Source organism: Bombus terrestris, chromosome 16 (genome assembly GCF_910591885.1).
Source record: "Bombus terrestris chromosome 16, iyBomTerr1.2, whole genome shotgun sequence".
Classification (NCBI taxonomy): domain Eukaryota; kingdom Metazoa; phylum Arthropoda; class Insecta; order Hymenoptera; family Apidae; genus Bombus; species Bombus terrestris.
This window is the reverse complement of record NC_063284.1, coordinates 3,791,649-3,805,731: the sequence shown is the minus strand read 5'-3', so window position 1 is coordinate 3,805,731 and position 14,083 is coordinate 3,791,649. Positions and strand designations below refer to the sequence as shown.

The 14,083-nt window shown below is 34.7% G+C and overlaps 1 protein-coding gene and 1 long non-coding RNA gene across 26 annotated transcripts in view; one reads left to right on the top strand and one right to left on the bottom strand.

Moving 5' to 3' along the window:
- LOC100645179 (plasma membrane calcium-transporting ATPase 3) overlaps positions 1–14,083 on the bottom strand; it is an 88,999-nt gene that overhangs the window by 9,937 nt on the left and 64,979 nt on the right. For 14 of the 23 annotated variants that reach the window (XM_048413052.1, XM_048413048.1, XM_048413044.1 and 11 more), the window contains one exon: positions 7,881–13,752. The exons of 5 other annotated variants lie outside the window; for them this stretch is intronic. In XM_048413052.1, coding sequence (XP_048269009.1) covers positions 13,255–13,752 — 498 coding nt within the window. In that variant the 3' untranslated portion in view covers positions 7,881–13,254. Of the gene's footprint in view, positions 1–4,510; positions 4,580–7,880; positions 13,753–14,083 lie in introns of those variants that run through there. 4 more of the 23 variants (XM_048413058.1, XM_048413063.1, XM_048413062.1 and 1 more) reach the window with 4 other exon arrangements.
- LOC125386497 lies at positions 1,476–10,012 on the top strand. Of its 3 annotated transcripts, none has more exons than XR_007226709.1 (4): positions 1,476–1,925; positions 2,200–2,721; positions 3,201–4,079; positions 4,152–10,012. It is a non-coding gene; the product is annotated as an uncharacterized LOC125386497 (long non-coding RNA). The 3 variants fall into 3 exon arrangements; XR_007226708.1 differs by having other exon boundaries at positions 1,476–2,075; positions 2,200–2,381; XR_007226707.1 differs by having other exon boundaries at positions 1,476–2,075.

The window sequence follows — 14,083 nt, the reverse complement described above, 5'->3', positions numbered from 1 at the left end:
AATCGTTCTTTGACGGATACGATGATCAACCTCCGCAAAAACAGATTAGGGAACAGTTATGTAGATATATATAAATATAATTATGTGTATGTATAAAGAGACAGAAAGCAGCGGCCACACGAATTACTAGAAAAACTAGCGGGGCGTTGATACCCTGCACGGCAAGGCAATAGTTAGACAACAGAATCTGAAGAGCGACGTCGATGGTATCCAGAAATTACAGATTAAAATGCTTCCTTAGTAACAGATTAATCTGTTCAGAAAATTTTCTTAATCTAACTTTTTCTTTCTCCTTATTTTCCTTGTTTCTCCCAACAGAATAATTAATTCTACGACCCATAGACGTCAGCACCTCAAATTATACTTGCAATGTCACGCAACACCACATGCACCTGTCGATCGTGGAGTCCTCCACTGTATCTCGTTTCCATATTTCATTTTGGTAACAAGATCGACTATTGCTTCAGACAACGCGCGATCATCGATGCAGGAAGCGGATATGCGAGGCTGAAAAGCGTCTTCACCTCCAGCTTACGTTAAGCGTAATCTCAACTATGTCTATATCAGAGATCTTTCTGTTTGAAAAAAGTTGCAAAAAAACAAAAATCGTTGAGTCCTTTGTAAAGCTATTCTAAACAAAGCCAACACAGATACTACGTTTTTGGCAAAAAACACATTGTCCAAAAGTATACGCGTCTTGAGACTGGTAGGACGCTTTTAATACCAATATAGCGATAGAAAAAAAAGAAAGAAAATTGGAATTCCACGCATATACACTTGCATCGTTTGGTGAGCTGTAATACAGCGTGACAGATTGCAGACTGCAAGAACTTAGCATGCATTGGCGTAGTATCACGTAACCGATGAACATTGCTATATTCAAATCAGCCAAAAAATTTACCCCCGGATGGAAAAAGAACATCCCCCATCTGAAAACACCCGCGAGAGGTAACTTGTTTATTTTATTATTTTTCTCGACATAAATATATCACAATATATTCTATATATATGTATATATAACAGTAATATCAAATATATATATATATATAGAATAAATCTCTCTTTCTTTTTTTTCTTCCTTCCTTTCTTGCATTTTCATGGAGGTGGCAGGAAAATGTGTCGCGTTAATGATTCACTGTGTATATTATAATTCATTTTTTAAAGATTCTCTTTTTTCTTAAATCATTTCTGATTGCTTTTTTTATTGTTGTTTGACAGAAAACATTGAGGGAATACTTACACGATGCGCCGTGGAGAGAGGTCCCCTAACCAGGCAGACAGTCAGACTCTTTAACCTGGTCGAATATCCGGTTTAGATAATGTGTTTCTCTGGTACTTTAAACATGCATGCTATACCACGCAATGCGCTCTGCTGATCAACGATTCTCCCCTCCACAGGGAGACAACGATCATCCCATTGAATTTGTGTTTTTCAGTTCGTCATTTTTCTTTTTTTTTTCGATTTTTCAGTTCTAAGCAGCTCACAGGTCAGTACACATGGTCTGGTGATTCCCCGCTTCACGAACGAAGCGTCTGCCCTCTTTACTCTCATTATTGAATTACGTAGACGCCCGCACATAATTATATATAGAGAGAGACACGCTAGTAAGCTTAAATTTACCCTTTTTGAAGTTGGTACAAAAATAGCAGTGAGATAAGAAGAAGATTAATTTTTGTCTCTTTTTGATTGTTGCGAAAGCTTGAAGGAATTGGTATGTTGGTAAAGTACGCAAACTTATCGACAGTTGATAAGTAATGACGAAATGGAGGGAAGTCGCATCAATCGTGCCGCTAAGATCAGCCAGAGTGTACAAATTTATTACAAAACAGAGAGAGAAGGTGAATGGTGGCAAAGAGAAGTAAAGAAGGATCTTTCAATCAGTTCAAAAAGAGACCGTAACACGTCTTTGAAGATCATCAGAGAGGTACTAAAATGAATCATAGATCGCTAGATTACATTATAAGTTATTCAACAAAAAAAAAAAAAAGAAAAAAAAAGAAAGAGAATATTAATTGACCCTGACTTGGAGAATTATTTATGAGCTAACAAAAATTCTATCTGATATTCTACAAAGGTGAATCATCGCTTCTCTATTTTAACGATCGATCGGTATCGAGTATCCAGAGAAAAAAATAATTCTTTGTATAATTCGACTGAAGAAACTGTCTTGTAAGCTAATTATAGCATTAAACTTTCAGAAAAAGAGTGTCACTTTTAAGGATCCTTCACAGGACAGCCAACTTGCATGAATAAAGATATCCAGTATTGCAAAGGAGTACATACAAATCGCACACCGCTTTGCCAGGGACTGTAATTTGAAAGTATTTGTGGATCTGTGTTCTATACATAACGACCGGAAATACGTTAACTTAGGAAAAATGTAATTATATTAAATGTACTATAAAACACGTGGTATAGTCGTAATGCATGGAACATTAGTAACGTGCCTGCGAACACGACGTGGATCGTGTGAATAAAAGTATGGATCGTGAAAAAATGTGAATGTGTTATGTAATAGTACATTGACTTTTGTTTGAAAGTTTCTATTGGCCAATTTCTGCGGCCATATTGTAAGCGATACTTGAAGTTAATATTCGATGGAAGTACGTTGGTTTAGTCAACTTTATCATAGTGATAATTTTCCATAAACAAAATAGTAGAATCGACAAAAGAGATGATGAAGTTACGCGAACCACGTCGTATCATAAATGCAATCAAAGGTATGGTACTATTTGCTTGCATATAAGCATAGTTAGCCGAAAGGTCAGCAAAATGTTTGTGAAGTACAAAGAAGATGAGCCCTTGAGGTTATCAGGGCAGCAAATGGTACGGATTAAATAGCAGATGTTTAATTCAGATCCATTCAAAAGGATGAACAAATGTCCTGTGAAATTAGGGGAAATATCCCTGTCAAGCAATAAAAGAAAGATCTCGATCGAGCTATGTCCATTATCAATGACTGTCGCAACAAAGAATTTCATTTCGATGAAAAATTTCCGATTATATTCGATTATTTCATTTTCATAATTATTTTAGTAATTTTTAATAAATTTGCTTGTTACTAAAAGCAAATTTTAAAATATTATTTTAGATCTTACTAGATCTTGTTTCCAGAGAATATTTAGTAGTATTTCAAATTTAATAATGTTCATAGTTCTAGCTATTTCTGGTATATTAATGAATTGTATTTTTATTTTAGGTTTATTAAATATTGTCTTTTATCGAAACGAGAAAGACCGATTGATTTATCGCAATTCCTATAATTTTCGAAGACATGGAAAAAATAGGGTAAAATCATGAGATACGAAGTAACAGAGAGCAAAAATGCAGCGTGCCACTGAAAAAGTTAAGAGGAATTCTTTGTTATCAATCTATCGATAAGCAATAATAAGTTCTCGACACCCGTAGTGATCTCTGATGGAACTGTTTTCACAAAATATAGTGATATTTTGTGAAATCCCCAAAATTATAATAATATCTTAGTGATAATAGCTTTAGTAACAATTATTTTTTCATGTAAGTAGTACTTAACGTGCGTAGTGATTAACAAAGTTGTCATTAGTTAATTTAAAATAAAGCTATTGCTATATATATTTACTATAATGAACAAATATAGTACTAATAACTTTATAGTTGTTACTAATGGAAACGAAGTGCTACGTTTTTTGTAATCCAAGATAAAGAAACACAGTACTACGTTGGTAAAACGGATACTGTGCGTCTCTAATTACATACAAATCTAACTGAAGCAGTTCTACAACATGGTCTATTAAAACTAATTTCAAACATCTAGTATTTAAAATAAAAGAAATTAACTTGTAATCAAATGTCACCAGGTGTCGAGACCCACAAAGAAAGAGAAATAGTTTGAGAAACAGAAGCGGCCAAACAATAGCTCGTGCGCGCGCGCGCTATCATAGAAGTGTTCTATGGCTGTGTGTGTGCATTAGGGGAGATTCATACGTGACTAGAGGATGTCGCAGACGCATAAATCAGCGAGAAAAAGGGGAAATCGGGACCTGTCGATATGTACCACTAGTAAAAAAATCCCTAACCTTTCCATTGCTTAAGATTTCTGGTAACTTTTATCACATTTCTTTTGAAGATAGTGAAAGAAATCTTATAATCAATAAAATTTTATTTATTTTAGATTGAGTCAGAAGGAAAATGAAAAGGCTAGGAAAGATTAGCACTACCAACTTATAAAATAAAAATAGAAGACAAAAGGGGTAGAGAGAAGGCGTGTAAAACGAAAAGCGTGTGAAAGAAACAGAGAGAAAGAGATAGTATTAGACAGAGATAGAAATTCTGTATGTATGTATGTCTGTGTAAAAGTATGCCTGTATGTGTATGTTATATGTATATGTGTGTAAACATAGAGTAAAAACAGTTACAGTAGACAGTTACAGACAGACAGACAGACAGACAGACAGACAGACAGACAGACAGATAGAAATAAGATAAAGATCTAGCGAAAGTGTGAAAGATAGAGCAGAGAGGAGCGCTTACAGCTTGGTCTGTCGAACTCTTGCTGTAGGGTACTGGTATCAAACGTTCCTGCAACTCGCCACCTATTACCTTCAAGAGTAAAGGATAATATCATGGTTATAACTGGATACAACGAGCAGTTAATGCACTTAACAGTACACCATTTCTCGAAATATTGGTGTACTAAAAAAAGTAATTCTTTTTTAACATTCCTGAACCTTTGTCCCGGTATTGAATAACACCACGCTCTCTGCCTATAGGCACCTTTTAACTGATGAAATTATCTCTTTGAAATTTCCCTAGGAATAAATCCAAAGCTATATTTATAGTTACCATCCCTCATGGAAATTTTGTTTAGCAGATTATACGAGAAACGATTGAACTGGCCTCCAGGATACCAATTTACTATTTTAGAAACTACTTTGTTTGGTGTTTTGTAAGGAGTATTTACAACAGAAACAGATATTTAGAGATAGTGAAGCTAAAAAGTGCCTGATCGTCAATAACTATTGAGAAAGAAGTACACTTAAAAGTGGTAACCTGCTGGTTATGTATAATCATTATGTATATGTTATTCGCGTGAATATCATTGGATGTGTAAAACTCGCGGCACTCGATCGCACGAAGTATATGGAAAAAGGAAATAAAAAAGATAACAGAGATTCATAAGTGGAAACCGAGAATAGCTCATACATGCAACGTAAGATATAATATCCTTGAAGATATACACCCTCGTACGATATGTTTTTCATTTATCATTTCTAAACGAAAACTGTTGTAAGAAATGCCTAGCAATGTATGTATTTCCCTTGTCCCATTGTTTGTTGATATTAACTTAACAGGTGAAAATCCTACGACAAATGAATCCTATTACAGTGTCAAATTAATTAATTAGCCCAGTGAGAGACGAGTTTCATAGATTTCATTTATCTCTGCACTTTGAACTTCTCGAGGCCTACCCAGTGAGTTACAAAGACACATATATAACAATGATCTTTATTACATGAAGTAATAGTATCTTCTGATAGAGTATCTTCTGAATAGCATCACGAAATGGTAAAAGTCTAGGATAATGAGTGAATAGAATAAATCCGAGATTAGAGTTTAGAAAGTTCCGTAGAGACTCAATCTCAAACATAGTAGAGTACTACGCATCTAGTTGTATGCATCCCAGTAGAGTACCGCGTGTTTAGTTGCATATAGAACACCGTGACGTTCAGTAACAAAGTAGTCTACAGTAGAATAATCAATGACTGGCACAGTACCAGCTAGTAGTAAGAAGGAGTAGTCAGATGGACTGCAGTGAAATATTAAACTTAACTTCGTTTTGCAATGCATCAAATTTGTCACTTTTTTAATAATGTATGATACTTTTTGGTGAGTAGAATTTAAAAATATTAGTTACATTATTACGAGTTATTCATATAGAGCTCCGTTTTCGAAAAAACTGAGATTGTATATCTGTTACGTTTGCTTGCATTCCACTAACAGTACTCTAGAATTACTTTACCCAGTCTAGCTAGCTACTGTTACCTCCACTTGTGTCTACAAACAATATCAATCAGGATTTTGTTTGTATATCTCTCAAAACAATGATTTCGCGCCTTAGAACTGAGGTTTTTTAATTCTACTCGCCAAAAGCTTATCATATGTTGTGAAAAAAGATCACAAATTCGATATGTCCCAAAACGTTCAACCAAATATTCTATATTAGAGTTCATGTACATTAGTGTCTTAAGGCCATCGAAGAGTAACCTCAATTACAGTGCTGTCCATCAGTAGCAGGACTTCTAAATATACCTTCAAATGATTTATATTTATATAACATCCTTTGTTTGATTATATCCATAGAGAGTACTGAGAAGGTTTGGCTGTTAAACCTGGGGATGCCTCAGATATGTTTATGTATAACAAATTCCTGTATCATTATAATATATAACTTTTATAAGATATAATTTTTCAAAAGAACTATAACAGTCAACTTGCGAATAATGTTTTGACACCGTTACTTTAATTTAGTGCTCACACTCTGAAACAAAGGTATTTCTCTCCTTCCTGGGGAATTTTACACCGCAAGTGGCTCAGTTACGTGTTACGCCATACAGGTGGGGGTGACTACTCGAAAATGACCTTGAAGAACCAACATTTGAGAACTCTAGGATAGAATTAATTAGACGTATCTTGGTGATACGTTTAATAAGTGATCTGCTGTGCAGGATTCCATCGACTGATCTTTTCTTCTTTTTATTATATTACAATGTGCAAAAGCATTAGTACGGTCTTTGAAAATAAAATCAGGCTCTGGAATCCCCGTAAAATAAATCGATTTGCGAGCGAGAGTGGTGACTTACGAAACATACGAACAGAAATGTTAGGTGAGCGTGAGGAAAAACAGAATAAAGTGAAAGCTGATGTGCCTTGGTTCACAGCCGGAAACAGTGCTCTTGAATACCTTTCCGGAAATGCATTTGTTTCGAAGCTTCACATGGCATTGGCGATACAACCATTATTTTTTCAATGCAAATACAGAGATTGGGAAAAAATATATGTTCTTATTATGTCAGACGGAGAAAGCAGAAATTTATTTTCATTAGATGAGCCTGCTTTGACAAGCTCGCAACTTATTTCTTTTTTCTATCGTTGAGAAAAATCTTTGAGGAGAAGATGGACATTAGAAGCAGCTGAGTACTTTGCACTTTTCATTTCCTCGACCGTGAAGGAACATCTTGTGTTCGTGCAGCAGAATACGGTTTAACGCAAGCAATGCATAGAAACCACAGAAATGCTTTTTTTAGTGTGAGCATACAGTGGACAATCTTAAGTAATTTTCTCATCTTATACTTAATAAAACGCAACCTTTTCAGGCACTCATCTTCATTTCAAATTCTCTTAATTTCTCTACATTCATCCTTGATCTCTCATATAACGAGATAGTTAAGGAAACGCAGTGCCTAAGAAGTTAATCAGAATGCAGACTTTTATATTTCTTTGGTCTGAAAGATTCAGATCAAAAACAAGGCTCAATATAGACAAAGTGGACTCACGTTGAGTTGTAGAGTTTTACAAAGTGCAAGCAGATACAGTGTAAGTTACAATATCAATAAGAAGTGAACAAAATTAAAAAATTTCTCTATTGCAGTCAACGATACTTTCATTGAAGTCTCTTTCACAGTGTTCTTTCTGATTCTGATAAGACTCCTAATACTTTCTGTTACGCTGTGAATCATATGAAAAGACATATAGAAGTTTGGCTGTAGTGAGTAAAAAAATAGAAATATTATGGCATCGCTTGAAGAGTAAGTAGTTATAGATATATATATAATAATTGAATAGAAAATAATCCACATGGGAGAAAGATTTTCATAGAAAAATGCACATGGACCAGTATCGGTTGCCTTTAAGAATCAGTATTTACTTTTATTCATCAAGTTATTGTGCAGATTTGTTTTTTCCATTTATAAGCACGCGAATCGAGAAACGGACTTCTATGACGCGCGCTCTTATTTTCTCCGTTCAGTAGAGGGATTAATGAACCATAAAATCGAATAATTAATCCTCTGCAATAGTTTAGTTAAATTAATTTCACAATATTTACAATTACGCTAACTATTTGAACTTGTTGTTTTCTTAATAATAACTATTATTTCATTATATTTTACTTAATAGTCTATCATTGTCATAATCCTTTCTTTTTCTTTTTTGAATTTTTCTTGGAATGAAACTCCCAAGTATCGCTCATATACAAGAACTTAAAGAAATCTTACAGCTTCATTTGTCTCTCCACTTATTTTCTATATTGAATACTGGATCACAAAGAAAATTCTCTTCAAGGTAAGAAATAATTTAAAGAGAACTTATATAACACTGAGTATTTACGCGCTATCAAATAGAATGAAACTTTATGACGCAGTATGTATGTACATTGTACTCCAACATTTTTTATGTTATATTTAATCAGATGTAGAACAAATTTGTCGCATTAAAAATACTCACACATTTTGTATAAAGAATGTGAATGCAGAGGTTTAATATCACAGTGAAAACGACCGTAATACACATAATTTTTTGCTACATGAAAGAAAGAAGAGAAAATCCAATATACTAAAGATATACCTAAGAATGTTCATGCACCCTCTGCTGACCGGTTTCAATTAAATATAACATTCGGATAACGTGTCTTAAACTTTATTTTATATAATAACAATAATAATAATAATAGTCGCTAATAATAATTAATTAAAAATTAATATATATATATATATATTATATTCTCTACGTGTATCGTTATAATTGGTAGTCAATCATTTTCATCAATCCCGTATATTAAACTAATTTTAATGCGTCAATATGTAAAACTGAACGTCTTCTCCCGATTGCAATATATTTTCTCTCATCGTTATTTGCATAAAAACATTTGTAGCCTGCATTAGACAGATAATCCCTTGACAATGATGATTTGCAAATACACCAAAGTTCGTCTGCTCCTTTCTTTTTTCACAACGACGTGTCACAGATTTTCTTTAATCTGTGTATGTATTTAATGTGCAGTGATTTCTAGCCCGAATCAAACAGGTGAATCACGACAGAGAACCCTAACATAGAAATGGATAAGAGATAAGGTCGAGACAACTTGAACTCCACAATTGGAACATTTGGAAGTTGAACCTTTTTTTTCCAGAAGAACTCGAATATGCCCCATGAACAAAGTAGATCTTTCTGTTCTATGTATCAATGAGACAGATGATCATGTGAAAATAAAACCAGCATAAAATAGGCAGATTTATGTACAGCGGTTAGAATAAAACGTTCGATATAACCGTACAATATATATATATATGTATATTTCTTATAAAAGAGATTTTATTTAACATTTTAATGTATCGCAGTTCGTGTGAATTTTTGTATAGTCATCAATGAATTGATAGCACACTGTGATGCATTAAAATTCAAGCTTTCAGATTCGAGTTTTTCAAGTCTTTAACTTCTTCCAACGTCCCACTCTATGCATGGGTAGTTAAAATAGTACCAGAAATAAGTTTTATAGAACCAGTAGTCCAGCAGAATTTAGTTGCAATAGAATACTATGTACAGAATAATCTGATATTTCACCAACGCAACTGGAATTTAAACTGGGTAGTTTCACGAGAAGGATTTTTCTAAACTATCCATCAGTAACGTGGTTACTTTTGATCGGTGATGTTATGAATCATCATCGCAACCAGGAGAGAAGACCTAACGCTGAGTAGCTGTTTCCTCCTTTCTCGTCTTTACAGCTCTTTCACGAAATATTAATATCATAGTCTTTCTTTTTTTCCCTTGGTTTTTCTGCTTCATGCTTCGTTTCTCTCGCAATCCTGGCAGTGGATATCGGCTTTTAAGTCGATGTGTTTCACATTGACACACACCTGGTGCGCGAAACGTTTTAAGAGATTACAAAATGGAATAGATAAACTGACTATATGATTCTATCCGTCGATCTGAATCGGATTAAAAAGTAAGTTTGCCTCGTTTCTCGTTCGCTATCCGAGCGCAAAAGAAATTCTGATCCCTGCCGATCATATTACTGATAGCTTATGACACAATTCCTGAATGAAACCTTGATCCCTCCTTTCAGAACTTCCTTATAACTTTTGACTTTCTTCCGTCTTATAGCATAATAATTTTCTAATGTTTTATAACATAAAAGTCAAAATAAATTAGAATTTATAAATAAATACAAAATATATATGTTTAAATACTTTGTTGTCATGAATTAAAAACTTACAACTTTGAATCTTTTCAATTGTCCAGCTATCCATGTTCCAAAATAGATGAATCAAGATTTTATCATGCTTCTGAATAGGAGAAGAAGCTAGGAGGGAGAAGAGGACAGCGACGAGATCCGATCTCACGATTAAGTACTTCCTTTTGCCATCGTCGTTCCATTGATTGCTTCTCGGTAGGTCCTTTGTGCTTTTGAGTTGAGAAAAGAAATGAATCATGCTCTTCGTGATTCTATTGGAGGACTATGGCGGCCTATAAATCGATTGTCTCATGACTGCTAGCTCTGTTTTCTTGATATACCGCGCTCTGACATTGTCCCACGTATTTGAAAACCTGTTTGGGTGACTCACGGAAACACAGGTTCTAGAGAAACCGAGCTACAGAAAGATTCCCCTCAGATGCGAAAGTGAAATATTGCAGTTTGTACAGAGTGTTTATGGAGTCTTGATCTACTGCTGAAATCCTTGAAACTTTTGAATATTTATCATTTTGGTGGATTATTAATTAGAATACCATATAAATTGCTTAATAATAGAATTATGAGTATATTTGTCAATTAAAAACTCAATTTAATGTCAATTTAAAGTCCTTGAATTATCCTTGCAAATACAGCTTTTTCCATCTATGTAATTTGTCTTTATTTAATTTTATATTATACTCAGCTCAAAATCTCATCAGAGACTTTATTTCATTAAATAATTTTAAGAATTTCACGTTGCTTTAATCTCCAATTTATTTTGAGCACAGTACATCATGCACCATCAAGCTTGACACATGACACTGATTTAATAATTCTGGACACAGCTTTCTTCACTACATTTCACAGTGGAGTCAAACAGACAAAAACAAGACAATAGGATTCCTGGTAATTGTACAAAAGATTAATATATAGTATGAAAGAACACAGACTTTATAAACACCCTGTACGGTATTCCTAAATGAATACTAGATAGTGACGATGAACAAGTCAAATGTGTTAGGTCTTGATGATATGTTATGCTTCCTAATTGATCCTTAAAACAGAATGAAATGAATAAAACAGCTATCAATTTTTCTCTGATTATAGAAGCTCATTTTTATGATAGACAATAATGGTCTCTATATATACAGGCTTCTGGAGAAAAGATAAGTACATTTTCTGTTAAAACAACAGACTTTGAGAAGATTCCAAAAGAGACCAATGCATCTTTCAACTCACCCTGACAGAGTATTTTATACATAAAGTAATATTCTTATGAAAATCAAATGGAATTGCTTCTACTGACAGAAATGGATGAAAACTGTTCCGATATGTTTGAATCAAGTTCCATGAAAGTTAACTAAGCGAATAGGGTAATGTAAATGACGAATGAATGGTGTGTGAAGAGACATATTAGTCAAGCAAGCAAACATTTAAGCCGGACCAACGTGCACGCAGACAGTAGGCAGCCAGTCTAACATTTTAATGGATTATTATCAGGCATTGTCTGTTGCACATTGAACTTAAAATGCTTTAAATAAAACACTCGAGGTTTTACGCACAAAAAAATGAGCGAAGATGTACAAGAAAAGAGTGAAGACACTTGTTAACACAAGGAACATTAAATGCATGAATAGTAAGTTCCAGATTCCTCCAACTTACATTATTTCTTTTATATATATATATTATATATATTATATTATATTATATATATATATACACACACACACACACATATATATATTCACATCCATTTATATAATAAATATATCTTCCGAAAATTAATTAAAATATTTAATATAGTTTAATTTATGAAGTAATCATAATTTCTGTTAAATGGAGGAATCTCAAGTAATCTTTAATTTCTGAAGTTTCATTTTGATTGATGTTAAAGTAGAATAATGACTCTGATTGAACGTAAATTGTTTGTCTCGTTTTCTGTGCTCGGTTTCCTAAGGAGGAACATGAAAGAGGCTGAACAAACATTTCTAGAGCCGATGAATTGGGCCGCCTCGTGAAGAAGCTCGGACGGACAGGCTGAACAGACCTCTGTTTTCAAAACGAACCTTAAGTACTTGCAGTTCTCTCTTTCTCCCAGAATTCGAAAGAAGCAACACCTGACTGTTTCGAACATCTTTAATAAAAGGAGCATTTCGTTCTAACTCCGTAGGAGAAAAAAGGAGAAGAAAAGAAAGAAGAAGAGGATAGATCATGTCTTGGAATAAAAACGCTCTTCCTTGGAGAGAAGACAGCAGGAATGAAGGTACTATGGAGAATCCAGTGGTCTCTCGGATAAAAAGCAATCACTTGTGAGAGCTAGAATAAAAATTATGATGAAATATGAAAACCCTAACTTTAAAAAAAGGTAAAATCTTGATAACAAGTTAAAGTACTTTCGATGCAAGATAAGGGACAGTAAAATGCAGAGAATAAGAAAAATCGACTACGAGTCAGTCTACAACTGACAAGGAGTTAATACCTTATGGCTTCCAACGTAGACACAGAGAACAGATAGATAAAATATCTATAAAATAGACAACAAAACCCGCACGACGATTCTATGAATTGTACTTGTAAGAAGTAGAAAAAAAAGAAGACGAAAGACGACATATATAGAAAAGAAGTTTAACAATGGTAGGTGGAAGTTAATTTGCTAGTCCTTTGAGGCTACCAGCCATCGAAAAGTCATGAATGAAAATCTACGACCCGGTTATTGATTATCATTTTAAATAACTACCATAAGTAAGTAGCTGAACAAGAGAAGAAATCACATGAACGTGTCTTGCCACAAAACAGTGGCTCGGGCAAGAACCAAAATTGGCAGATGGTCTAGAACCGAGGACAGTGTTCTGACTCCTAGTTAAAACTTAGAGTAAGAGAAAGAGAGGGTTGAAATGGAAATACAAAAAGAGTATAAATGAAAAAACGATTCATGACTATGTTATAGAGGAAAGAAACAAGAAGGTGAAGTGAGAGTAATAATAATGACGAGAGAAAAGGGTAGAATTTGTGGATGTACAGTGGTGACACGCAAAGCTGCCTTTTAAATGCTGGTTTCATGCACGAGCTTCGTCAATTCCGGGAGGGCCAGATTATTGGAGCTGAGAAGCAGGGAGTTTCCTGTGTTGCTGTCTCTGTTGCTGTTGTTGTTACTCTGCATCTGCGTATGGTTGGGTTGTTGGGCCTGGTTTAGGGCGCTATTGGACGAGGATCTATTGTCATTGGTGGTGTTTATGGTAGTATTATGATGGTGGTTGTATGCGTTCCCCGATCCCGTGACGCTGAGCAGCAACGGCGACGTAGAGCTGTTCATCCTGGCGGCTGTGTGGTCCTGGTCGGCGGTTTTGTTCGGCAAATTGCCCTTGCTGGCGTTCAGCGCGGTGTTTGTCGGGTCTTCGTCAATGTATGTGAAGTCAGATAGTGGTCGGGGCCCGGTGTGGCTGCGTGAGCTGCGCATACTGTGTAAGCTGTGTAAACTATGGACAGAGCGACGCTCCTCCAAATCTTCCAGAGTCGACTTGAACGCTCTTATTACTCGTAGCTGTAAAAATAGGGAAGAGGATGTTCTATCAGGAAGCGAGGAGGCAAGCTAGCGACACACAAGCACGTCATACTTGTATTTATCTCAATTTGTGTGTGTCAAACATCATATGTTTTTCATGTAGATTGTCCTTTTTCTCTCTCTATATATATACACATATATACACAAATAATATACATGTGTATATATATATATATATATTCTTACTTTTCTCATTTTTCGTGGAGCTTTATGATTACTTGGTTGTTGGTCTATAGATGTGTATATTTGTGCTTTCCCTCTCTCCCTTTGATCACAGGGAGAGACACCCGGTTCTCTTGCGGGGATAATT